The following is a 26,725-nucleotide window of genomic DNA, read 5'->3' as shown; positions in this document are numbered from 1 at the left end:
CAGGCAAATCATTACAGTTGACAGGTACAGTCAAATGATACCCTCTTCTTGACCTATGGGAATTATCATGGCTACCCAGTTAGCTTTACAGAGTTTTTTTACTGTACGTCAACGCCACTCCCATGATGCCAGAAGTGCTTCAAAATAACTTACGTGTAATTGAGCCGAAGCGGGATGCCAAGGTTTTCTTTGTACGTGTGTACAACCTCGTGAATTTTTTCAATCGTGTCGAGGTAGGTTCGTCGTGCAACATCAAGCATGCCATCGACACCCGCCCTGACAGCAAAACATTCTTGTATGCGCTTCTGTGCAGCCGAGCGACAGACCTTGACTCTATCATGCAGACTTGGGTCAGACAATCATTACTCATAAAGGTATTCTGAACTACGTTAGATACCTATCGTTTACAACTCGTTCAATGTCGGCCTTGATTCCGGTGAACTGTTCATCCCGTAAACTGCCCCAAGTTATCGTCTAGCTAAACTCACGTTGTTCACTCAACCAGGCAACTGTACCTTTGAATGATTGAGTCGAGCAGGGGGCAGGGTCGTTCCAGCTGGATCGACGTAGTTTCTAAGCATGAAACCAATTTTGGTAGGCAATCCAATGTGTGCTTGAGTGCAATCACACTTCCAATCGCGATTCTTGACACTCGAGGAGAAATGACTTTCGGAACAAAAACTAGTTGGCTCTTCAAAAACACACGGACAACGGATCGTGAGTGCTTAGAACCAACTACCACGACGACCTCTGAGCCAACGAACCAATAGACGATCTAAGTCGACGAAGTCGCGCAGCTCCTCCATAATATCGAAGAACCACGCGGGGTTATCCAGGAAGATCCCGACAACTTCTTGGCGTGCTTGACTGAATCAAATCAACTGTAAGAAATGGAGTGCGTCGACACAGAAAGAGTACTCAGGATGCACAGCACATTGTTTTTAGATGGCATGTAGGTTGCAGCATCTAGTCACTCAAGAAAGATTGTCAGCTTCGCCGTATAATACTCTTGCAGTCCACGGGCCTTACCGTTGATCTCAGGAGGCGATTTCCAGCGGACGTTTGCGTGTTATTTAGCATTCTGCTGAGAGACTAGCAAATAATGTTACACAAAAGTATTTTAACAGTGCAAACGTAGTGTGCGTGACATGCTTGTCGAGCAGCATACCTGACTGTCATTTCTCCCTCGTGTGCCCTGAACCAACTCCAATGCTGAAATTGTCGCTTGGTCCATGAGAAGTTTGCGCGTAGACGGGCTCAGTACAACCTACCCAAGATGACAGCAGTTGTCAGTTGAGTTAGATCTAAAAAAAAGGTCAGAATCCGAGATTGCCTTCATGGTCTTCTCCGCGATGTACACCCCTTGAATGTACTCGATATACTTCATCACGCATGCCACCGAGGCCATAGCAACGTAATTCTGCAATGATGGTAGAGAGGGTGTGAGTGGAGACAATCAATAACGGCGCTAAACGGGATGTAACCGTACCCTCCCTATATTGATGTCAACGTTGTTTGCCATCACACGTTTGATATCTTCCGCTCCTTTGGTCTGACTAAGTGGCCCAATACCGGTGGCAAGGGTTAGAAAACAAAAGAGCGTGAAGCAAATCACACCTGACCAACGTACTCGAAGTACTTTCGCGCCAGAGGCACAACTCGACAGTTCGATCCAGAAAAGCGCTTAGCGATTTCATCGTTGATTTTGCGAGATTTGGACGTCTCGACAACGAGGATTTCAACAGGCTAATTCACACAAACGTCATGCCGAGTTTTAGCTTCTTACTGTAACGCAAATCGCACTCGCATTTTTTTTACCTGGTAAGCTTGAAGCAGTGACATGGTATCCACGTAAGAATGCGAGTCGATCACCGTCCACAGTAGCAGCTCATAGGGCGACACCAAGTCGATCGCACAAATCCCTGAGAAGTTAAACTATCGTTAGAGCCACCTCGTGAAACGCTTGCTCGCCCTCCGAATGACCTATTTCGCGGGCGCGATTTTCAGCCACTGCAGCGATGAGGAAAGAAGATCTGGACTCGATCTCCGTGGAAGTCGAGCCCCTCGATCCCCCTCGACTCGACGTGAGAGCACTGCGAGATATTGCTCCTGTCGCTATCGACTCTGCTCTGCCCGGCGCGAGGATGCCATACCGCGGAGGCCTCACTGCTGCTTCATCCAGCTCCACGCGAGAAACAGGCGTCACCTGCTCCATCGTGCACCTGTGCAATGGCTGGCAAATCGGAGAATGCGGAACGCCATTCGAGTGCGCACTAGAGTGATGGTCACTTCAACTTGGTAATGAAAGTTATTTATTTGGAGTCAGGAAGGAATAAACCTGATTGTTGCCTTCATACTTTGATCTCTCTCTTTGTGATCTACGCGGAGGGGAACGGTTTGGTTTTGTTTCGCCAGTCTGTACCGACCTCTGTCCACAAACAGACTGTAGGGCGCGAAACTGCGTACGTCGTTGGATTCACGTCCCAGCGCACGATCAGCACGTTGAATGTCCTCAGGATAAAGTTTGGCGCGAAACGCGTAAACAACAGCAGGACCACATCGTCCGCTCGGTACAGGAACTTACCGCGGTACACGAAACCAGAGAGCAGCACGGCCTCGGCAGTTGGAACCCGCAGATTATTCTTCTTCACGTGCGAGATGTCTTCACAGTCGTTGAACATGAACCGGAAGTGTTCGCCAATGCAGTAGCATTCGAAGGACGTGGCATCCGTCAGGTTCACGACGGAGGCTCCGTGGTTCAGCGTCTTGGTCTTGGTCTTTGGTGGAGGTCGAAGCGTGACTTCGAATGCAATCTTCCACGAGATGAACCAAGACTTGAAGTCCTCGACAGGGTGGGGGTCGTGGCGAGTTCTTAAGACGTAAGCGACCGAGGCTGTCGATCCCCACACCACCATAGCAAATGCGGCAATCACGACAGCAATGTTCACGCTAAAAACAATGCACGAGTCCGTGAGTTTGCAGATACCTGCACCGCTACCAGATCTCAGCAACGTCTTCGAGTTGATTGCAAAAATGTAACTGAGACTGGTGTAGCGAATCGAAATGAGCGCATTGGCGACGATGGCCGTGACGATGAGAAGAACCATCTCCCATGAAAGACGGAAGTGCCGATCTAGCTGCTGCTCACCCGTGCGACTTTTGACAATGTTCACGAAACTGTACGAGAACGCCATCACACAGAATGTGAGGTTCCACACACACTCCACGGACATTGTACCCGTGCCAAGCGCCAGATAGTACGTGTCCGATTCGCGGTACAAGTGGTAGGCAATCTGGAGCAGGTACATGGCTTGCATGCGACCATTTTGGCAGCGGTACGCCCAGATCTGGCTGAGCAGCACGGACTGCTTCTGGCCCATTACTTGATACATACTCAGCATGCTCATCAATAGAATCTGCATGATCACAATACCTGGCAGCACACTCATCTCGACCTTGTCAGCATACCGCGATCGGATCGTGTTGTAACTCATCTTGATACTGACGCCATTTTCCGTCGATACCCATTCCCACTGCGAGTTGTAGTAGTTGTGAACACAGATACCTTCAGTGCTGCACAGCGGGATATCATCAGGGGCTTGGAGCATCAAGCCGTAATCGATCCACAGAGAACTGATCTCGCAGTTTTCATCGATGTAGATGCCGGAAGTGTTCACGAGGTGAACGAAACAACCGCCGTAGTACCCACGAAGCATCGGTTGGACAACGACATCGGTCGATTGTGCATCACTAACTGGCGCCACGGTCCTTCCGACGACGTTGATGATACAGGGGAAGTTGTACGGGAACAGCCGCAGCGTGTTGGGGGCATTTCTGGTCTGGTCTAGACCCTCTGACACGAATGCACGGGTTAGCACTGTGTTGCTATCATAATTATCCACTTCCTTTCGACAACTCAATGATTCTGGAAAAATCGTCAGATCAGCGGCCAGAATGGATGAGAATTCGTTAATGTGAGGAATGGGCTGGAACATGAACGTCTTCAGTCGGGCCTCAATCGTCCAGCGCGAGGTACAACTACCCGAGACGGCCGCTGTGACTTCTGCAACCATGTCGTTGGAAACCGGTAGTCCAAGAACCTGCACTGCTTTGACGATCAACTTTGGATCCGCTGAAATGAAGATAAGTGAGTCCCCCCAATCTGAAGTTCCATCGCCGCAGACTGCATTGGCACTGTCCAGTTCTTCAATCAAAGCTTTCGCACTGTCACTCAAAGTGCTATTGTAGCCCTCGAATGTGTCGGTGCGTAGAGTGCCGAAGGCGGGCTTTCCCATCATCGGGTCTTGCTTGAACTGCGCCAGCTGCAGCACCGATCGCTCACAAGTGACTCCGCATTTCGGACAGTCGTACGTGACGTCACTGTTCAGCTTCTCGTAGCCCAGGTAGCTCTCACTTGCGGCTCGGAAGACGTATGGTGATTGCAAGTATGGCGAATTGACGCAGATCGCAATCAAGATGATCGGAGCCACAAGCACCTTGAACGACATGACTACCAGCACGGCAATCGCGTCGTAGCGAGGTCCAGTCTTGGTGTTTTGTCGGGGGGACACAAACTCGAACTCCTTGTCATCCTGTGGCTTGATGTCACTCACTTCCGGGGCTGATGGCGAGTCTTGGTTGTGGTGGTGGACGCTGGACGAGCGCCGGTGCACCTTATCGACGCCGGCGTCCACATTTCTACCGAAAGAGTGCTGCTCGCCTGCGTAGACCGCGGGCTCCTCGTTTGGGGTGTTGACAACCGCGACGATGGCGGAAGACTGCTTCTTGCGCTTCTCCTTCGTCACCCGCGGGCTTTTGGGCTCCGACTCGGACATGATGACTCGCGCTTGCTCTCACGTCCCGGGCTAGCTGTAAACCACCTCACCAACTCTCAACCGTTCCGAGCGCCAAGCCGACTGTTAGATTGTGATGTAGACAACAAGAGTCTTGCTCCTGTAACGGGAGTTGCGTCCGCTATTTAAGAGGGGGGAGCCAAACAGCAGCTGTGATTGGCCCTGCCTCAGCAACTCGACCTGCACAGGACGCTTGCTCTCCAACCTTATCTCTTCAGGTGGAGTAAATTTGGAACCTCCCTCGCTTTGCCAGTGCGTGCTGCAACCCAAGTTATGGATAACTTCATCCTATGAAGGTGAGGAAACCGGGCGCTATTTTCGAGCTACGTCGATGGTGTTCACTGGCAAGACGTGAAGTCCAATACCATTATTATATCTTCGCCACGAATCCGTTCGAAACTCACATGTAAGTCGATCGCACGAGCTGGTTGAAATCGCCGTTCGTCATCGTCTTCACAGCCTTACGTCGCTGCTTTGGGGCCTAAATAGCATCAGCGTGCAGATTCACTGCATTGGCCACAGGGATCCCGAAAATACAATATAAATCAACTGAAGCGGAGCAAGGAAAATAGATAGTGTTTGGCCTACTTCGTGGTGAGGAAATGAATAACTGAATAAGATAACATGCTACGACAATAAAAAAAAACTCTCAAAGAGTTTTTATTGTGTATTTTCAAAGCCTGTGAACACCTGTCGCGCTTTTATATTGTTTTGAATATTTAGTTTTCGGGATCCCTGATTGGCCACAAAGGTGAGATACATGTCAGTGCAGCTTCAGCAGCTACCGAAACACTACTGTACATTAAAAAGTGTCGATACGTTCAGCGTGTGGGAGTCCTCTTCTGTCGGCAACATGAAGCTTGGGCTCGTGAGGTCAGTGGCTACCGACTTCATAGTCACCGATTGGCCTAGCACACACGCACTGCCCCTGCTGTAGTTGCTGGCAGCGTGCCTTTCGCCGCCTCACTCGACGTCTGTGGCTCCATTGGTCCATCCCGATGATGACATTCGTGGCTTGCATTGCTCTCTCCGACTGCCCTTTGAAACGGCACAACTTGCCATTTCTCGACCAGCACCAGAAGCCGCATTGCCTGTCAGGATGAGGGCGCTCGCCTCGATTCTGCTGCTCGCTCTGTCGCCGGCCCACGCGCTGACGAACTTGAAGAGCGACTGGGACGCCTACACCAGCGCTCTGGTGATTCCCGACGTGATCGACATGACGAGTGGTGGGGACATCGATATGCAGATCGGCCGTGCCTCGCATAATTGGACGGAGGACGGCTCCGTCTCCGGGGACATCTACGGCTACGCGCTCAAGAATTCCACCCCGACGTTTCCGGGCCCAACTATTAAGGTGGCTCGAGGTGTCCCCATTTCCGTTACGTGGTACAACGAGCTGCTGACGCCGCATCTCCTGGACGACTACGTGGAGTCCAGCATCGCCATCGCCGAGTCCCATTGCTATCCGTATTGCGGGGTTCCCACTGTCGTGCACGTGCACGGCCTCGAATCACCAGCCAAGTACGACGGGTTGCCGCTGCGCACAATCTACAACAACCAGTCGCAGAAGTTTGTGTATCTCAACAACCAGTCCGCGTCTACCAAGCTCTATCATGACCACGCGAATGGGCTCACTCGTCTTAACGCGTGGGCCGGACTGATGGGAATTTACGTGATTCAAGACACTGATAGAGAGGTGGGGATAAACGTGGATGTGGAGACCGATATCCCTATCATGATCGCCGATCGGCTGATCAACGACACGGGAGCGCTGATGTACTCCGATGACAATTGCCAAACGGGCATTACACGATGGGTACCCGAATCGTACGGTTCTGTAAACACGGTGAATGGTGTTGTTATGCCGTACGTCAATGTTCCTTCAGCTCAAGTTCGTCTGCGCATCACGAACGGTGCCAATGCTCGACACTACAATCTGACAGTACCTTTTGCGGATCAGTGCAAGCTTATCGCGAAGGACTCTGGGTTTGTGCAGGTGCCTGAGGATGTACCAACACATTTGACGGTCTATCCTTTTGAGCGAGTGGAATTGTTTTGCGATTTTTCAAGTGATACCGATGGCACTACTTACGATATTGTAGATATCCCCACAGTGGCTGTTACTACGACCTACGACCCGCGTGTTATGCAGTTCCGCGTGTCTGCAGAGCTCAAGACTGACACAATGACTACGCGCACCTTGCCTTCTACCTTGATACAGCGCAAGGATCTCAAGAAGCTGTACCAAGAGCTTGGCGGAAAGAATCGATCGATCATCTTGGGTGAAATGGACGTGTCCACGAACTGCCCGATCAAGAACTTGATCCGGTACCGTGGCATGGAAATTAACTCCACCACCATCAAGAATACCCTCGACTGCACGAAAGGCAAAGTTGAGAAATGGCACTTTCAGAACCCGACCGATGATCCACACCCTTTCCACTGGCATGTAGTGAATGCTCAGTGCGGCGCCAGCGACGACGAAGTCGACACCAATGCGCTCAAGGACGTGGTGGTGATTCCAAATGCAGGATCAAGTCGTGCCTCAACCACAGTGACCCAGATCTGCTATGTTGCCTGCACTCCGGACGAATTTTTAGTTGAAGGCAGCGAGCGTGGTGCTACCGAATATAACTTCGACACCTCCGAGCCGTACGTGGCACACTGCCATATTCTGGAGCATGAGGAAAACAACATGTTAAGTTTGTTCCAGCTCACGGATGGCGATGACGATGCCCCAAACGACGATGGATCGACTTCCACTACAAATGAAATCACCACAGCGGTTATATTGTCTGCAATGGGTATGAGCGTGCTTGGTGCAATTGCGACCTCAATGTCTATACTCGTCATATCCGTGGATAAGCTCATGTTTCTGGGCAACCCGCGATCTCTTTCTGTCGCTTTCGCGCTCTCTGCGGGTGTCATGATTTTTATCGCCTTTGCGGATTTGTGGATGGAAGCTGTCACGTACTATAAAGCCGCCTTTACGACGGGTGGAAATGCTGATCCGGAAGCGTACGAGACCGGTGCTACTTCTGCTAGCACGGGAACATGCGGGAACACATGCCAAGGTAATGCTTGGCTTGCTACCATGGGCGCATTTCTTTTCGGAATGGCATGCATCCTTCCGGTGGAGTATATCGTGCATATGACGGTGGAGAAGAAAGGATCATACTGGGACCAGCAGAATGAGAAAGAAGATGAGGTTGCGGTGGCTAGTGTTAATACGTCACCTTGTGTCATGGAGTCGCGTCGCGAAATGAATCTACTTGAGACGGGATCTGACGATGAAGCGAAGCTATTAGCAGTTGCGCAAAACCAAAAAGAGCAGTATCGGCGAGCTGGGATGATGACAGGCATTGCCATCGCAATTCACAACTTCCCGGAGGGCTTGGCACTCTTCGTGTCATCGCTGCAAGGGATGGAGACTGGCATAATTCTGTCGATCGGAATCATCTTGCACAACTTGCCTGAGGGGGTGGCGATTGCTGCCCCTGTCTACTACGCCACGGGTAGCAAGTTACAAGCGTTCAAATGGACAGCTATAAGTGGTGTTGCCCAGCCACTTGGTGCTGCTGTTGGTTGGGCTGCTGTATCCGGTGGTATGAGCTACGCACTACAAGCCTCACTATATGCGGTCGTGGCAGGCATGTTGGTTTGTATCGCTGCGAAGGAGCTGCTACCAGGGGCATATCGATTTGACCCCAAGGGTAAATACTTCGTATTGTCCTTCTTCGTTGGCATTTCTATTATAGCGTCGAGCCTGGTACTGATCCACTACGCCGGATCAGGCTAAAGATGTTTGTTGTAACACGAAGAATATTTTCGAGCCTTCATCACATGCACTAGTCGGGACTTTTGTGAGCGGAGATTAGCAGTGATACAGCTGAACTATTCGGTGTCCGTGCTTCCGTGCCCTCTCACGGCTTCACATTCGAAGGGGATGTGGGTATTGTACATGCTTCGTGATGTATATAAGATGGCAACACACTTAGTGTACTGGGACGCTGCGACTTTGTTTTTGTCAACCCGAATAGTGTGTGGTCGCGAGAACCTGGTTTGATTGAGATCACCTCCGAGATGTCGATCAAACAAACTGATGGAACCTGTGCACAAGCGCTCACTACAGGGATCCACACGATGCCCTGACACGCACCCAATTACTAGCAGATCGTTTCTTGGTACTCCCACCCAGTGTACTTTGCGGATTACGAAAAATTCGGCTCCATCTTCTTCCACCATTTTCAGGATACCAAAGGATTTGAGAGCATCAACTGTGTAGTACAACTTGTTCTCCTCCCACAAGTATCCCCCTAACATTGTCATTTCGCTGCGCACTCCAAGTGTTGTGTCTACACAGCATGGTGCTATCAATACTGCGAAGGTTCCGTGGCACCGCCATGTATAGATAGTCGCCCATACCAGTCGGACACTAACCACAAATGCTGTCAGTCCAAGAACGATGGCACCGTGGCCGACTAAACTCCATACGTAATATGAAACTGCAAGAGCAATTGTCCTTGACTGGCGTAGACTCGATCGGTTTATCCATGAGAGATAGTAGTGCATTACACCAGCACTAAGAAATTCCCCAAGCAGAGATATTTCGTAGCTGAAAATAAGTCTTTTGAAAAAAAGTCGCAACTTGTCAGTCCACAACTTGGTGCTCTCCATGATCTCGAACAGCATCGAGAGTATTCCCGCCAGGTTATACCCCAGGGAGATGTACTGAACTCTAGAAAGAAGTCCATCCTGTGCGATCAGCAGGAATAAATCACTCATTATTCCTTCCAGAAGCATGTACAGCATCACGATGCGATGGTAATTTGTCGTGCCATGGGCGGACAGTCGCATACTCTCCTGCATAAACACGACTGCATTTTTGCGTCGAAGCCCCGATCGCACCGTCTTCCGTATTGCTTACACATTATGTAGCTCTTGCGAAGTAGAATACCACGGTATACTATCCACATTGCGCCAAATGTTCCATACCAGTACGATCGTCTGTAGCCGAAATCCCCCCTGTCCTCCGCCAACTTCGCGCCATTGATATCCAACGTTCCAAGGCCTCGAACACGAACATAAGACGTTTTGTCTTGCTTACAATATGTGCCTTCGGCCTCTTCGTAAAAGGAATAATATCCGATAGACCCATGATAGAAGTAGTGCTCAAAGTGGTAGCTTTCGTTTTCACAATTGCCTGGAGCTGTCGAATAAGGCTCTACATTATCGGCTCCTATAATGTATGAGCCGTGAATATTATACTGTGGAATCACGAAGTGACAAATCTGTCCATGCTCCACCTGGTAGTAGTGCGTAATAGCAATATTCCACCATGCTTGTGCAATGTAAAGCCCTTCAACGGGACACAGATCCACGATGTTCGCGGTCTCTCTCTTGGCCCCTTCAGGCACCACTAGATCACCTGATAGTTTGTGCGGCGTCATGAATTTCACGTAACTTCTTCCTTGCAACAACAACGGCATCATTCCCACCGTCAACCACACGCACATCAGCATTCTGCGCGCAACCATTACGCTGTCAGCTCCACTTGAAATTTCTCCATAGCTAAGTGATCCGACGCTGATGCTGCGGACATTCGAGCGCTTTGTCGCCAACAATATCGGCCCTGCTGTATTGGCAGAATCAAGCTTCATCATTTGACACCTGCGCTTAGCTCGGCAACGCCCTGCAGCGAACGCGCGAAGCACCAGGCAATGCGGTCATATGCCCGATAAAAAACTGAAACTGCTCTGTCCCCACTTTTAGTCGGAAGTTTACAGTGGCTATGATAGTTGGTCATCGCCGCCGAGATGAACCCGATGCTGCAGTAGACAGAACTCAAGCACCTACATGGTGAGGGTTCTTAAAACCTGGAATGCAATTCGTTGAAAAAGGCAAACTTTAACATGTCAATTTGCAAGTTCTCACACGCGCTACTGCTGTATGAGATAACGTGGTAGGCTAGTAATGTTTCCGTGATTCATCTAAGACGGCTCAATCGACATGCGCTGCTTCAAAACCACCCTTGTGGGAGAATTGGGAGCGGAAATACCCCCTAGTGTTTTCCCAACCATACTAACCATGCCTGTACACGGCCGTTCGCTGGAAGCGTTCACGTAATATCCATTCATCTCTCCGATCACCATCAAGTCGCCCCTGGGAATCGCAAACCAGTGTAGCCTGTGTAGTACAATGAATTCTGTACCGTCCTCCTCCACCATCTTGAGTAAGCCAAACGATTTCAGCGTTTCGACCTTGTAGCACAGCCTACCGTCTTCCCATACGTAGCCACTCAACAAAATCATCTTACATCGTGGACCAATAGCTGTGTCTACACAGCAAGGGGTTAGCAGCAGCGTCAGCGAACCGAAGCTCCATCGCACGCTGATGATAGCCCCTAGTGATCGAATCGAGGTTATCACAAACACGATTCCTAGCACGATGATGCCGTGACCCACAAGACTCCAAACGTAGTATGATACCACCTCTGCAACCGGTTTAGTCCTTTTGAGACTGGATCTGTTGAGGCCAGTGAGATAATACTGCATCGCGGCCGAGCAGGCTAGTTCTCCGAGCAATGCTGTTTCGTAGTTGAAGAGTAGCCGCTTAATCAAACAGCGCAGTTTCTCCCCCATCCAGTTCATAGTCTCTACCATCTCAAATAGCATCGATAGCACCCCCGATAGGTTATAACCCAGCGAGATGTATTGCACCCTCGCGAACAACCCGTCTTGCGCGATAAGCATGAACAAGTCACTCATCAAACCCTCCACGAGTAGATACACTAGTGCAGCCCGATGGTAGTTCCTAGCCCCGTGGGCTGAAAGGCGCATGCTTTCTTGAACAAACACTACTGAATCTTTGAATCGCATGGGCTCCCGCAGACGATCGCATCTTCGCCCGTATCGCTTGCAAGAAATATAGCTTCGTCGCAGCAAAATCGAGCGATACAAGATCCAGGCAGAGCCGAACAAGCCATACCAGTATGACCGTCGGTATGTCGTATCTCCAATATCGTGGGCCAAGTTTGCGCCATTGCTGTCGTAACTTCCGAGGCCTTGGACGAGCACGTAGCCGATGTTGTCATTGGCGCACAAGGTGCCCACGGCTTCTTCATAGAAAGCATAATAGCCGATACTTCCGTGGTAGAAATAATATGCGAGGGGGTAGCTGTTTTCAGAGCAACTAGCAGGAGATGTCTCCGACGGTGCGGTTAACTCGGTGCCTAGCACGTAGTTGCCGTGGATGTTGTACTGCGGTACAACAAAATGGCACACTCTTCCCTGCTCGAGTTCGTAGTAGTGCGTGGCGCCAACATTCCACCAGGCACCTGCAATCACCAAACCCTCCATCGGGCACAGCGTATTCAAATCGGCCGTGTGCTTTGTTGCGGTGGCTGGAACCACCAGATCTTGCGAAATTTTGTGCGGGGTCGCGAATTTCAGGTAGCTCCTCGCCTGAAGCAGCAGCGGCACGAGCCCCACGCACATCCACACGGCAACCAGCATCCTCTTGGCAGTGAACAGCTTGACATCTCCCTCTTCGCCCAAAGGCTGCTGGCTGATGCGGCTGATGGTTCGGCTCGGCCCCCCTTCACTATCCACGCAATAGACCGACGATCTCTTCCCGCCCGAGACGATGTACCGACTGACACTTGTGGCTGACTTGAAGGGGATCACTTTCCCCGTTTCGACCCGGTTCTCAGCCATCCTTGTACGCTAGGTCGCCGAGCGTGTTAGCCTGTTTCACTCACAAGTACGGTAGTGGCAGGAACTTGGGGTGCGCCGCAAATATTCTCCATCGTAACGGATGTCGGAACCCACCGACGAAAATGGCAACCGGGCAACAGTGTTGAAAGTCTCATGAAAGAGTCTTGAGAATCTCATGAGAGTTCTTGTTCGACAACGGCGGACGCATGCCAAAAGCAGCCGTAATGCTCATGTCCGTGATCGTCTGCGGTTTCCTCCTTCAGAGCAACGATTTGATTTGGCTCCATGCTATTGCTTGAGACTCCTCCCGTTTGGTAGGCACAGGCAGGGCAGTGGCAGATATCGTGGTAAAGAACTTTCGGCCGGCCTAAAGCTGGCTGCATCGCATCGCTGTTGGAGGTTTCCTACGACCAAGTCCCGCAACAAGTACGGACAGTCCCATTCGGCCGTGAATTGGTCCACTAGATGCCTATTCAAAATAGTACTGCATTTGGGAGTCTACGGCTCTTGGTACACTCACTTGCTGACCCATCCGGCCTGCTGTAGCTGAAAGTAAGCCTTGGGCTAGAACTGTCAATTTGCAAAGCTTTGACGCGTGCGTGTATTGCGGGCCCTCCTGCCATGCTGGTCACGTCACTCGTAGCCGGCGGGTTCCCGTGAAGCAGCTTGCGTGCGGCGGTGTCTCCATCTGCTGCCGGGCCGCCTCGTGCGGCCCTGCATGATGCAGTGCATCCACACGCGGCCAGGGGAAGACGTTTCGCGAGCAGACTGCGGACCGGAATAGCGCGCGGCGGCCGCAGCGAAGCTTCGCGGCGACCACGACTGGCTGCGGCGCGTTCTGGTCGGGCTCATGCACGCCGCGCACGCAAATTTAAATCAGTGGCGCTCGCGCCATCACGGGATCAGCTCGGCGGCTTCAGCGGTCTCAGCAGCTTCAAGCAGCGCCGCCGCGGCTCGGGGTGACGCTGGCGGAGGCAGAGGATGGAGCGTTGCTGGCGAAGGCCACGGCCCGTCGGAGCCAAGGGATCAAAAGGGCTGCGATCATGGAACTCTGCTTGAGCTTGACCCGATGATGACTTGAGCGACGCAGGGAGTGCAGTCGGCGAATGGCTCGGGGCGCGCAGAGACAGGCGTGGCTTCCGCGAACCTTCCTCGCGCTAATTCGTTGAAGCCCACTGCTAAAACCGCTAGTGGATCGCCCACAAAACGCAGCAGGCAATCCTTAGCTTAGCTTTGCCAGCGAACTTCCGGACTTCGGACCGAATTCCCGAGAAAAGAAAAAAATCTGATGGCGCCAATGCACCTGCATGTTTGGTCCTTAGATTCAGTTGGCAGGCTGCTTGCGCCCGGGACTGTCGGACCAATACACTATGGTACAGTAGAAACTGTTTGCTTTGCAAGCGGAATCCAGTTCGTTGAAGCTGCCGATCCACTCTTCTGGTCGGACGCAAGCCCTTTCCAACGTCTGTGACTTCGAAGTATATTATATATATTTCCGAATTTAAGAATAAAATACTATACTTTATTCAAAGTTATTCAAAAGAGCCATGCAGTACCTTGATTCGCAAACACGATAGATGTATCACTACATGTACAGCGTTTGACGCCATGGGGTACAGTACACACCGAGCGTCAGTTTGAGTAATTTTTACTGATGTAGCCGATTCCAAACTGTGTAAAATCGTCGAGCTGGCGATGACATAGCAACGATCATCGTGGTCAAGTCGAGAGGCAAAAATCCGTTTGACGCCTAGCCTTTTTCGCCGTCGACAGCGGCGTGCCAATGGCGCCGACAAGACCACAAGACGCAGCTCCTCATGGGGCATCTTTGCTGGTAAACTTGGCGCTGTTTGGCGTTCTTATCGCCGCCCTCTCCACAAAACGCCCCAGTGGCTCTGCGGCACAGGGCAGCAGGAAAGGGTGGCAGGCAAACGAGTCAGCTGGAAGCGCCGAAACCGGACGCTGCGGGCTCAAGAGCATACAAGCGCTAAGTGTCGCCCGCTTACCCTCAAGCCCGCAAACCGGCTGTCGGGTAGAGCTGACCACGGCCATCAACGCGGCTCCTTATGCACGCGCCAACCCTACCTACGTGTGTGTAGCAATTGGCGGCAAGTTGCGAGTTCTTCCGCCGAAGCCACAGCGGGAGCAACGAGTTACACCACTCGAGATTAGAGCGGTACCAATGCCTGCACAGAGAGCGCAGCACCGCGCCACCAAAAAGCTGCAAAACACACAGCACTACAAACCCGACAATTTCCGCGTGTTCCTAATTCGTCCGTCTCCGTTTTACGGTCTCTGCTGCGTTTTAGCCTCCGTTTTAGCTGAAATCCACTTAGGGGTGGGGAAGAAGGTTCTTTCTGCCAGCCCGGCCGCGCAGAGCCGGGCGTTTCGCAGCTCGCCTTTTCCGATCTCGGTCTCATTCGCCGATATCCCCGCTAGGACGCAAGAGAGACAGAGAGGGAGATCGTAGTCGATCGTCCAGCAGCAGCAGCAGCATGAGCAGCCCTCGCCAAGACAAGGACGAGCAGAAGCAGGAGGAGAAGGCCGTGTTCCGCACGATCACGCCTAACGACCAGGCCGACCGCCTGAATTACCGCTCCATGGCCGTGGCGTCCGCGCCGCCGGCCTTCGGCTTGATGGGCCAGCGCAGCCCCCTCGAGCAGCTGGGCGGCGGCTTCCCCGCCCCCATGGCGTTCAACATGGCGTCCAAGAAGTCGGCGGGCGTGGGCAAGAAGCCCGAGGCCACCGGCGCCTCGCCCTCGTTCGGCATGCGCGTGGACCGCACCAAGTACGTGAACGTGACGCCGCGCGACCTGCCGCCCGCCCCGTTCCGCCTCGAGATGCACACCCACTTCCACGTCAAGCTTGAGTCTACGCAGCGCGTGTGCGGTGTCGTGGGTATCAAGCTCTGCGAGCTTGACACGGACTTCGAGTTCAAGGCCGACAAGTGCAAGTGGAAGGTTGAGTACCGCCGCAACGGCGGCGCTCAGCGCGTCAGCCTCAACATCGTCATCTTCAAGACCAACAAGGAGGAGTACGTCGTGGAGGTGCAGCGCCGCGAGGGCGACGTCACTGCCCTGATGCACCTCTACCACGAGCTTAAGAGCTTCTTCCGCCGCAGCCAGCTGCTGAGCGAGAAGACCCCGTCTTCCAACGGCGTCAAGCGGGCCGCCCCCAAGCCGCTTCCCAAGCTGCCGCTCTCGCCCGAGAGCATCCAGGACGGCGTCTCGGCGCTGAAGGGATTGCTCGAGAGCAAGTACGCCGACGCACAGATGCAGGGTGTGCTTGGCGCCATCTCCATGTCCACTATTGAGGAGACCCGCTCCGGCATGGCTGGCCTCGTGCCCCAGCTGGTGACGCTGGCTCAGTCCAAGAATGCGAACGTCACTCGGTTAGTGAGTGCCGCCCTCGCACGGCTCTGCGATCACCCGCAGTGCCGCCAAGCATTTATTCAGTCGGATGGCTGGCAGTTTATTGTGGACTGCGCGGCTGGAGGCGCTGATGTGAAGCCTGAGGTGCAGCGTGAGAGTCTCCACGTGGTAGAGACACTGTGCCCGCTGTACCACGACGAGCTGGCCAAGTCGGAAAACGCCGGTCGGGTTCTTGAACTGGTTCAGGAGTGGCAGAAGATTGAGGACCCCCGGCTCAAGAAGCACGCGTGCAACGCACACCGCGCCCTGAAGGAGGCTGGAGTCCTCGCCTAAGTAATTTCAAGGGAGATCGAGAGGAGGGTTGCACAGCGTACATGACACGCATCGTGCTCGGCGGGTAGGAGTAGTGCCCCAGCCAGGTAGCCGTAGCGCCCGCCTCCGTATCTTGCTTGTAAGATATACCTACCTTCCCCAAGGTCCGTTATTTTCTTGGCCGTGTATGTGTGTCAACCATTAACATGAAAAGCTTTATCTTTTTTTCAATTTTTGCTACGATCCCGACCATCGATCTGCGTTCCGCACAGACATATTGCTTCTGGCATCCGTGGGTATCGGTACTACGTGTAATGCAGCTTCATTCGAGAAGAATTCGGTATGGACGCTTGTGTACACAAAGCTCTCAGCTACGAGGGTCAACCGATCTCAAGATTCCGGATGGGGAAACCCCATCGCACAAAGCGTATCTTGTGTGGCGCTAACGCTTCAACATCGGGCCCGCTTCCGAACCGAGGAAAAAGGCGAACAGTACACAATGGAGTGAGTGCATTAGGCAAATAGAAAAAGCAGTCTGCCGTGCTACAACAGCTTCCAGTATCGCAAGCCAGAGCGATAGCCGCGCGCCAATTTCCCCGTACCGCTCCACGCCTGGACTAATTACTATACGAACCGATATTTCCACGCCTCCTACACAACATCGGAAGCTTCACTGGCCGGAACCCGCTTTTCCACGGACCATCCGCCCTCGAGTGTTTCCGTCGTCATCGTAATGGCTGTCTCTGACACGCTGTCATCGTCCAGGAATGTATCCATCTCCGAGGCTTCGTCCTCTGAAAAGATAAGTTCGTGCTCGAGCACATAGCCCAGCACCTGGTTCTTGACGGACCTGGAAACGAAGAGCTTAGTATGTTTCGCGACAATTGCAGATAGCAAAACCACGGGTCCTTACGTGGGAAACCAAATGTTCACTGGAAGAAGCCAATGCAACGAGAATTTGCAGTCGGAGCCGCCGAACACTTCGCGCAGGCCGAGGTTGTCTGCAGCCTGTCCCTTCAGACGGTCAATCTGCGTCGTTCCCGTGGTGATGACGCTGTACTGATCGCACATCATGCACATGGTGAAGAGGCCGAAGAGGACGGCTTCCAGGATCAAGCACACAACGCGGATTGCTCCATAGGTGGGGCATCTACAATAACGTACACGTCAGCAAAACCCCAAGACGGCAGTCCACCCTGCAATCTTTTCCTTCCGACACGTACGACTCGTTGATGCATTTGGCGTAACGGAAGAACACGAGGGTCAACGCGTACGTGGACAGCACGAAGACGTAGAAGATAAAGAGCAGGAAGAACTTGTGGTTGCCCAGGCCCACGCAGTTGTTCACCCAGGGGCAGTGGTGGTCCATCTTGATGACGCAGCGATCGCAGATCGAGCAGTGATGCGCTCTCCCCGGCTTAAACTGACGGCACCGACGGCACGTGCGGTATCTCTGCTCCTCCATTCTGCAGCACAGCAGCAGCAACAGGCAACAACAACAGCATCAGCACCCGTCCAGCTCTTCCACCCCTCCACCTCGTCCTCTCACCGCGCGATCTCGTCCTTTGACGCGTGGGCCAACGCCACGGGAAGCGCCGACTCGGGGACAGCTCCAGGGTCCGTCAGCATGGCTGAAACAAGCACAGGAACGACGCTTAATACATCGGGAACTTAAGAACCCCGCTTGAAGCTCTTGCTACCGACCTTTCCCGTGCGAGACGAGGGCCAAGAAGCACAGCCCCGTGAAGATGGCGATGTGCAGCAGCCCCAGGGGCGACAGACCCATCCACGGGTACACCACCACGCCCTGCAGCGCCAAGCAGCGTGAGACCACAATCAAAAGAGGAGGAGGAGAGCTCTTAGGCCGCGTACCACGACGGTGCACTCGGCGTAGAGCACCAGGAACCAGGAGATGACGGCGCACACCACGCCGCACGGGTCCGTGTTGCACCACAGGCGCACGTTGAAGCCCGTGCCGCACGCCGCCGGCCGCTTGCGCTGCTCCAAACTCGGCATCTTCACTTCGGCCGGAGATCAGTATGAAGGCCAGTATGCCGGGCTCTTCTTCACGTTGGGCAGGGGATAACCGCTCTTTTGGTACAGCGTACCACTTGAAACCTACTCTAAAGCATACCAAATACCCCGACAAAGGTTTGTTTGAGTGAAGGTGGTGTAGACCATCACTCATCATCCGAGCGGACTTGACAACGAGCGCATTCCTGCATCTTCCCCGAGCTGATCATGGCGCCCAAGAAGCCCGCGCAGACGTACGGGCGCATCGCGCTGACCGACCTGACGCTGTCCCAGACCGGTGAATGGACCGTGCGAGCCGTGGCCGGAAGTTCGCGCCAGTTCGAGCGGCCGCAGGCTCAGAACGAGCCGCCACCTGACTCCGACGTGGCCGCCGCCACCTTGCGCCTGCAGACGGCGGCGCTGGACGAGCGCAGGAGCGTTGGTCTTCGCTGCGGCGCGTGCGACGTCGCGGTCTTCGAGTCTCTGGACGAGCAGTACGCGCACTTCAAGTCGGCGGCGCACTGCGTCAACCTCAAGCGCCGAGCCAGAGGCCTCGCGAGTCTCTCGGAGGAGGACGCGCTCGAGTATCTGGAGAAGCACAGCCAGGAGAAGAAGTGCAAGAAGGAGGAGAAGGACGGAGGCTATACGTCGTCCTCCTCGTCCACGTCGTCGTGGTCGGAGAAAGAGGAAGAAGACGAGAAGGTGGCCACAACCACGGAGCCCGTGGTGGAGTTCTCGGACGGCAAGAGCGTCTTCAAGGTCCGTGCTGGTGATTCAATTACAAGGGCGGTGGGTGCGGACTGCTGATGGGTTTGTTGATGCTTGCAGGTGTTCAAGAACATCCTTCCGGATGCCGACGAGGAGAGTTTCAACCCGTACGCTTCTTTGGAGCAAATCTGCGCGTCCAAGTTCCGCTGGGCGGTGTTCCTGCTGCGTAGCGGTCGCTTCGCAGGCGCTGTGTTCGAGAAGGAAAAGGCACTGTGTCACAAGACGTTCCAGAGGTACACGACGCGGCGGAAGCAGGGAGGAGCCCAGTCTGCGAGCGACGCGAGTGGCAAGGCCAAGTCGGCGGGTGCTACGCTACGCAGGTATAATGAAGCAGCGTTGAAGCAGGATGTGGCGGCATTGCTGTTGGAATGGAAGGACGTGCTGAAGGATGCGGACTTGATCTTCCTCTCGAGCGGGAAGACGGAGCGCGCGACCTTTTTCCCAGAGAAAAATGCAGTGCTGCAGACAGGTGCGTTTTGGCGGCAAGTGGGTATGTACTGATAAAAGAGTGATGTAGTTAACCACTGTGCTGCTTGGATCGGTGTATAGGCGACAAAAGGGTGAGGCGAATTCCGTTTGCTACTTTTCGTCCGACGTTCGAAGAGGTATGCCGAGTGCGCTCCGACCTCAGCAGTGTACGATTCTCTCCGCTCGAAGCAGAAGCTTCGTCTCCGGTTGATAATGCGAAGAAGTCGAAGAAGAAAAAGAAGAAACAGCCTAAGGATTCGCCATCCAGTGCTGAAGGCAAGGTAGAAGCGCCAAACGAGGAGGAGGAAGAGGAGGAGGTGCCTCGGATCGTTCAGCTTGTGAATGACGGTGATCTGAAGGCGATCAAGCAACTGCTTTCAAGCGCTGAAGAAAAGGATGCTGAGGTGAACGAGGTAGACGCCAAGTTCATGACAGCCCTCCACCACGCTGCCGCAAAGGACGCAATTTCCACTGTAGAATATCTTCTCGAGCAAGGAGCTAACCCCACCCTCCTGGATCTTCACAGCCGTCCGCCGTACTTCCTCTGCGGCACGAAAGAGACACGGAATGCGTTCCGTCGGTACATGGGCGAGCACCCAGATGCGTGGGACTACGCGGCGGCGCAGATTCCTGAGGGCCTCACGACTGAGATGGAGCAGCGCAAGAAGGAAAAGGAAGCTGAAAAGCGAAAGCGCGCACGGGAACGCAAGAAACAGCAGAAGAAGGAAGCTGCAGAGCAAAAACGCGAGGAAGAGGCTCGCCAGGAAGAGCTTGAGCGAAAAATTGCAGCAGGTCTTGCTTGTGACTTCTGCGGCAAGTACGCAGGCAAGTCTCCTTTCACGCGCTTAGAGTTCAAGTACTGCTCGACGGACTGTGTCAATGGCCACAAGCGCAAGTTGATGAGCGAAGCTGCTCTGCGCCGGCTTGGGGGTTGAGCATGCTGGGAGGTTTTCAGCTAATAGAGGTTTTGAGATCGACAACGGTTGCGTCTTTTCGTAGAGCCATTGGTTACAGGTGATCTCATTATTTGTTCGCAGTGCAGTGAGCGGTGAGGCGAAAGCAGGGGAAGCGATGATGGATCTGCCGCTGGACGACGAAACGCTGCAGCGAGTGTACGCTTGGATCGACGAGATTCCGCTGTCCCGGCCAAAGAAGAGCATCGCGCGTGATTTCAGCGATGGGATTTTAGCTGCCGAAGTTGTCGCGTTCTACTTCCCTAAGTTTGTGCAAATGCACAACTACAGCGCTGCAAATTCGATCAAGCAGAAGCAATACAACTGGAACACGCTTAATCGTAAGATGTGGTTTGGTGGTGGCACTCGTACGTGTCGTGCTTGGTGGCTTAAGTCTTCTATGTGCACTTACGTTCCAGGCAAAGTTTTCAAGAGGCTGCACATCTCACTGTCGAAACAGGAAATCGACGATCTCGTGCAGTGCCAGTCTGGTGCTATTGAACACTTGTTGGTAAAGCTTCAAATCAAGGTACGCAAAAAATATTGATCTGTGCGAGGCTTGTACTCTATAATGATTGGTCTCGTTGTGATTATGGAGAGCAGATTGCTAACTACCGTGAAAAACGACCGTCGACCTCGCCAGTGCCGCAGGCACCACGGCAAGTTAGTGATAATGCAGACGACACTAGTAGCGTCATCTCTGCAAATACAGCAGTAGCTGGCACTTTGGCAGGAGGAAGCCCCGTGGGTGGAGGCGGCCGTGGTGGTTTGCAAGCTTCACCAGACAAGCAGGGTGATTCTCGTGTAGATGCGTCGACTCCGATGCGAGACTTGTCCATGCATGATGCCGACGAAATGGGAGGCTTCTTGGATGCTTCAGCAGCACCCGTGTATCCGATTGATTCTGTTGGAAAATCGTACACTCAAGGCATCGAACTCCCTGGGAAAAGCGAGCATGTGCGTCAAGAACTGGCGGAGAAGGACAGCGTGATAGCTGAACTTCGCGAGACCGTGCAAATTCTGGAGATGAAAGTACAGAAGCTGGAGCAGCTTGTGCGACTCAAAGACGGCAAAATACAGACCCTCGTAGCAAAGCTGCGCTCCCAGAAGCCCCTAACGTGACCAGCGATGAGATTGCTGTGATAGTAACGAATTCATTCAAGTTGTATACACCGTTGTCTCAATATTATCCCCAGAAGCTCATCACTTCTTCAGGAGTTTCTGCGGGCTTCAGCAACTCGAGAGAAATCTCATCCTCGCTTGTGCGGTATCCATAAACAGCAGGTGCTGGACGACTGCAATGGCGGCTGAACATCGACATGGTGTTTGCTCCAGTGTCGTGCACCACCACGAAATCCCCGCGCGAGATGGTCGGGAGCTCCAAACGACGACCGACCATATCACCACCAAAGCATAAGGGGCCCGCCACGTTCTGCACCGCCATCGGCGCCGTAGATGCTAGGCCTGCCGAACTGCAGATACAAATACAAATAACATTAGAATGTCACGACTCGCAAAAAGTGAGGAAAATGACGAGAAGCGTACTTGTAGACAGATATCCGACGAGCAAATAGATCGGGGCGGTAGCACGCGCGAAGGAAGAGATCCGATCCAGCGTGGATGATGGCGGTTTGCTCGAGGTTGTCGCCATCAACTTGAGGGTGGGTCTTTACGTACTCGACCTCGCTGACTACCCAACCCGTCTTTGAGCTCACACTGCTGCCAAACTCAGTCAAAATTGTTCGACCCGTTCGCTCGAACAACTGTGGAGCCTCGCGACGCAGAACCTCAACGTATTCAGCAAATGTCGGCGATACATCCTCGCCGTCAAAGTTGGTCGAGAGTCCTCCACCAATATTCAACACTTTGATTCTACTTGCACCGGCCGCAGCGTCGATCTCGTTGGCCAGCGAGCTTAACACAACAGCACCCTGAGACAGCATCTCGAGAGAGCAGCCTTGAGACCCAACATGTGCGTGAAGTCCGGTCATCCACGGATTCGCACAGAAAAATTCTACGATCTTGGCGCGGTTTTCAGGAGTCAGCGGTACACCGAACTTGGACTGAACAGTGGAGACGCTCAGGCAGGCATTGGTTCCTGCTCCAAGCAGTGGGTTGATGCGTAGCCCAATTCGAGGCAGATTTCCAGCATATCGCGGAGTGCACTCAGGAAAGCTGGACTGGAAAATCGCCTCGGCATGCTCACGAATGATGTTTAATTCGTCGAAGTTGTCAGCATTGACTTCCACGCCAGCATTTATAGCGAATTGCAGGTCGCGCCTTGTCTTACACGGGCTGTCGAAAACGATACGGTGAGGCGGGCAGCCCAGTCGTAAGGCGTGTTTTACTTCCATGATCGATGCACACTCGAGCCCGACGTCATTTTCGATCGCACGCTTCACGAAGAATGCCAGTGGGCATGATTTCATGGCAAAGCGGTGCTCAAAATGCACGGGGAAAGACGTCAACAATGCCTGGAACGCCATATCAATGGAATCCAGATCGTATACAACAGCCAGCTTGGTCTCTTCTTCTGGTTGATCCTCGTTCGCCAGCACTTGTTCCTCGACCATGTGCTGTACCATCCGTGCAACCTGCGCGTCCTTAACGCTAAAGTTCCAGTCACTGAGAGGCTTGAGCGGTTCCAGCGGCGCGGTCTCCACACACTCTTCAATGTACTTGTGGTGCAGTTGCTCCCAGTGGCGCAGTATCAACGCGATCTTACCCAGGATGGCATCGTCATCCTGCGAAAGAGGCTCGATAGCAGCCGCAAAGTCACTTTCGCTTTTGCCTCGGACGTACACTTCGTTCACCATATCTGCCCCCATTGCAATTCGTAGCACGGCCCCACTTTTGCCGAGTGACACGGGCTGACCCAATAGGCAACGCTTCTTGGCCAGGGGGTCATCCGGCAAAGCATCGGACACGTCCTTGGATAGGAGTGTGTGCAGTGCCTTGAGAGCGTTCATGTCGAGGAATGTGCCATTCTCTTCGCGCACCTTGAACGACACAATCGTGTCCATCGGAGTCACCGTGCTCGTGCCGTCATTTTCAGTGGGCTCAGGAGGCGTCAGCAGTTCCACCATGTGGGCCCATGCCGATTCCATCTTCGATCTGCAATTGCTCATGTACAGCTTGCAAATTGCTGCAATATCTCTAGGTGGGATACGGCAGTACGGCTCCATGTTGACTAGCGCAGTTTCCCAGCGTAGTAGCAGGCCGACGTTCATGTTAGTTCCAAACCGCTGTCGCACGTGACGCATGTTCTCAGGCATGTCGTATCTTGAGAAGTAGTCCTCGAGACCAAGCGGTAGCGCTAGTTCTGAATGGCGCTCGACAGCTGCGGCTTCCATCTCGTATACACAGCGCATGGGCATAAGTACAGCACCGCAGAACGGGGAGCCTCCGAAGAATTTGGAGCCCGTGGTGAGCACTACATAGCCCTTGGTGGCCCATTCTCGATACAGCGTTCTATCCACACGCATTTGGCAGGCGTCCACCACGACGAGTAGGCGGTTCGGATACTGCGCGGCCAGCGCGTCTACCATAGGCATCGAAGGGCATGCATAGCCGGTTTTGGCCCCGACGACGACGTGCAGCAACACTACATCTCCGCCGCGATCCAGACGTTCATGCACGAGTTCCTCGACACGGCTATCGATACGGTTGATATCGCCGTTGTCATCACGAGCTGGCATCGTTATCACATCGACGAGCTCGGTTGGGAACTTGCGTAGCGGCTCTCCGGCCGTGCCAGCCTCTCCACTGGGCGTCAAGTTGCTGAAATGCTTGCCACCGGAAGCGCTGTTCGACCCACGGCCAATTTCGCCACCAGCAGTGATGATACTGGTTACCTTACACTGTTCGGGCCCAACACCGCCGGGTAAATTCTCCTCTTCCCCGAGCCCAGAGTACAATCGGGCAAGGCCCGCCACCGTAGCCAGCAGCTCCGCGTCCGTTCCTGAGGGCGACAGCAGAATCCTCAGCTGGTCGCCACGAACCAAATCCGAAACGCCGAGGCACGTCGCCACACGAGTTCTCACCGCTCGCATCTTGATGTTGAAGAGGGTGCTGGAGCTCTTGGCGTTGGGGTTAATAGATAGGGAGTTCAGCAGTAGTTCCTGGCGCAGCTTCTCACAGCGCTCGAACGCTTCGAGCGTGATACTGGAGCACGTGCAGCTCCCGCGCGCCACATCCGTGGCGAACGGGATCGTGGACGCGTTGTAGTTGTTGGTCTTGGTCAGCGGGCAGAGCGTGGATCTGTCGTCCGATCCGCGCACCAGCAGCGACTCGGTCTGCTCGGCGAAGGGCAGCGCGTTGGCCGCGAACTTGACGATCTCGTTCCATGCGTCTCCGTGGCACGGAATGTGCAGCAGCGTGGCCAGGCGCGAGAACAGCTCGGTGGTGTTCCCCACGGTGGCCAGCTGCCGCACGACTTGCACCTCTTCCTGCCGGACACGCAGCACGCGCGGCGCCGCTTCAGCCGGCGACGAGGCGGACGCCGCCACGCCGTTGGCGTAGCCGGCCAGCTCGGCCTGCGAGAAGGTCTCGAGGTACTTGAGCTTCGTGTACAGCAGCACCAGGTCGCGCGCGCTGTAGCACGGCGAGTTGCGGTTGAGCTCCGGCAGGCACAGCAGGCGGTCCTGCAGCAGCGCGCTGAGCGTGGCGGCGTCCGACGGCTTGCGCAGGTCCCAGCGGCGCGCCGGGTCCGGCAGCGGGCCCAGCAGCGGCAGCAGCTCCGGACGCAAGGCCGCCACGTGCTCGCGCAGCTCGGCAGCGTCCTGCGGCTTGGGCCTGGAGGCTTTGGACGACAAGTCCCGCGGCCGCTTGGCGTCGGCGGGCGGGGACGCCACGCGCGGCGAGCTGGACTTGGCCCTGGGCACTTGCGTCGCCAGCGTCGAGAGCTGCTTCTTGCCGAGCATGGATGGGGTGGCTGCGATGGAGGAAGGCTGGTCCAGGTCGGGGCTTGGGCGCGAGTGGCGGAGTGCGATGGATGGCGGCAAGATCGCGGGCGGCGCTTCGGTCCTTGACGCTGCCCCAATTATACGCCGGTGCGTGCGCTTGTCTTCACGAGGCCGTGCAAGCAAGCGAGCCTGTCGCCGACACCAGGACAGCTCGACTGCGGAGACGTCGCCTCGCGAAACGGAGAGCGAGGACAGGCACGCGGCGGGATGGCAGTCCGCGCTGGCTGCGCGTCTGAGGCGAGGATGCCTGCCATCTTGAAGGCATGCTCGAGCGGCGAAGGGATCATTAGATTTACCGCCGTTGGAGCTGGTTCCGGTGATGGAAGGCGGTTGGAAAAGGGGCGGGGATTGGGCGGCGCTCGTTGAAGCGCTGCAGGCTACGCTGCACCGTCATGGTGGCGAGCACTGCAACAGGACTACAGTGTGGCCTTGGCTTGCATTTCACGGGCGAGCGCAGGCAGCTTCAACAGGCTGGTCACTCCAAGCGGAAAGTGTCTACGGATGTCCGGATGACAGTAGCAGTAGCGGTAGAAAGTGGGTAGTACACATGTAGTGTATTTCAGAACTACCCAGGCGGACATACTCATACTAGTGCTTTTAGAAGCGGTAGTAGTAGTAACACAATCACTAATACTCCACTGCTACTCACGGCTGCTCAGCCGTGCTTTGGCGCGATAGTGTGATACAGCTGCGGGGACGGCTTCCAACGGTTTTTCTTTACTTAGGGCTGATCCAACGTGTGAACGAGATCCCACACATCATCGATAGTACCTGCTCTCCGATGCTGAACCGACAAGGGCACGCCGAGATGAGAGGTGCGATGCATATATTCTTTAGTGCGATCACTTGTTTTTCGGACTCACAGTACGACTCGTAGATCTTTAGTCTGAACCGTGTTCAGGTGGTCTATCCAGACTGTTGAAGTCGCGTCTCCAGCAGCATTCTTCCCTGATAAAACGTCGATCCCCCTTCATGATTAAGTGCACCGTCTAGCACTCCGACTTCGTACCTTCGCCTGACCTCCGTGAGAATGTTGAGTGCCGAATCTGAACTTGAAAACACACCGATAGCGTATAATCTACATACTGCACGGATCTCGTTTGAGCTCGTCGCCTTCCAGGCAATCCTTCACAGCGCAGCCCACACTTCACCTGTCGATGACGCGGTTTCAGAAATGGCGATCTACCCCGAGCGACGAATCGAGCACCAGCCGATCTAAAATTGCAGGATGGGAGTCGTGGTTGCTCTGTCACGGATAATTCTCCAGTATTACTCTTGGAGTACTATAGTATCGTGTCATGCCTACTA

At 54.0% G+C, this 26,725-nt stretch overlaps 7 protein-coding genes across 8 annotated transcripts; 4 read left to right on the top strand and 3 right to left on the bottom strand.

Moving 5' to 3' along the window:
* Positions 1-2,174: 2,174 nt before the first annotated feature.
* IUM83_04349 (ADP-ribosylation factor 1) lies at positions 2,175-4,835 on the bottom strand (the record flags this gene model as incomplete). Its single annotated transcript, XM_067928420.1, has 2 exons — positions 2,175-2,182; positions 2,423-4,835. The coding sequence occupies 2 exons, from the start codon at positions 4,833-4,835 to the stop codon at positions 2,175-2,177; spliced, it is 2,421 nt and encodes an 806-aa protein (XP_067792715.1).
* A 1,117-nt stretch (positions 4,836-5,952) lies between these two features.
* On the top strand, positions 5,953-8,652 carry IUM83_04348 (Zinc (Zn2)-Iron (Fe2) Permease; the record flags this gene model as incomplete). Of its 2 annotated transcripts, XM_067928419.1 has the most annotated exons (2): positions 5,953-7,882; positions 8,104-8,129. In XM_067928419.1, 2 exons carry the CDS (start codon positions 5,953-5,955, stop codon positions 8,127-8,129), a joined length of 1,956 nt encoding a protein of 651 aa, XP_067792717.1. The 2 variants fall into 2 exon arrangements, with proteins under 2 accessions (XP_067792717.1, XP_067792716.1); XM_067928418.1 differs by having other exon boundaries at positions 5,953-8,652.
* A 6,411-nt stretch (positions 8,653-15,063) lies between these two features.
* On the top strand, positions 15,064-16,272 carry IUM83_04347 (Armadillo-type fold; the record flags this gene model as incomplete). Its single annotated transcript, XM_067928417.1, has 1 exon — positions 15,064-16,272. One exon carries the CDS (start codon positions 15,064-15,066, stop codon positions 16,270-16,272), a length of 1,209 nt encoding a protein of 402 aa, XP_067792713.1.
* Positions 16,273-16,902: 630 nt separating this feature from the next.
* IUM83_04346 (putative palmitoyltransferase) lies at positions 16,903-18,267 on the bottom strand (the record flags this gene model as incomplete). The annotated part of the gene is made up of 6 exons (XM_067928416.1): positions 16,903-17,101; positions 17,165-17,401; positions 17,475-17,717; positions 17,801-17,882; positions 17,956-18,058; positions 18,124-18,267. The coding sequence occupies 6 exons, from the start codon at positions 18,265-18,267 to the stop codon at positions 16,903-16,905; spliced, it is 1,008 nt and encodes a 335-aa protein (XP_067792714.1).
* A 225-nt stretch (positions 18,268-18,492) lies between these two features.
* IUM83_04345 (Ankyrin repeat protein) lies at positions 18,493-20,435 on the top strand (the record flags this gene model as incomplete). The annotated part of the gene is made up of 3 exons (XM_067928415.1): positions 18,493-19,023; positions 19,093-19,501; positions 19,582-20,435. The coding sequence occupies 3 exons, from the start codon at positions 18,493-18,495 to the stop codon at positions 20,433-20,435; spliced, it is 1,794 nt and encodes a 597-aa protein (XP_067792711.1).
* Positions 20,436-20,571: 136 nt separating this feature from the next.
* On the top strand, positions 20,572-21,575 carry IUM83_04344 (sporangia induced sperm flagellar protein; the record flags this gene model as incomplete). The annotated part of the gene is made up of 3 exons (XM_067928414.1): positions 20,572-20,794; positions 20,873-20,982; positions 21,057-21,575. The coding sequence occupies 3 exons, from the start codon at positions 20,572-20,574 to the stop codon at positions 21,573-21,575; spliced, it is 852 nt and encodes a 283-aa protein (XP_067792712.1).
* Positions 21,576-21,639: 64 nt separating this feature from the next.
* On the bottom strand, positions 21,640-25,375 carry IUM83_04343 (Diaminopimelate decarboxylase; the record flags this gene model as incomplete). The annotated part of the gene is made up of 2 exons (XM_067928413.1): positions 21,640-21,925; positions 21,999-25,375. 2 exons carry the CDS (start codon positions 25,373-25,375, stop codon positions 21,640-21,642), a joined length of 3,663 nt encoding a protein of 1,220 aa, XP_067792709.1.
* Positions 25,376-26,725: the final 1,350 nt, after the last annotated feature.

The sequence above is a fragment of the Phytophthora cinnamomi genome (genome assembly GCF_018691715.1).
Source record: "Phytophthora cinnamomi strain GKB4 chromosome Unknown Contig33, whole genome shotgun sequence".
Taxonomy (NCBI): domain Eukaryota; phylum Oomycota; class Peronosporomycetes; order Peronosporales; family Peronosporaceae; genus Phytophthora; species Phytophthora cinnamomi.
This window is presented reverse-complemented; position numbering and strand designations above follow the sequence as displayed.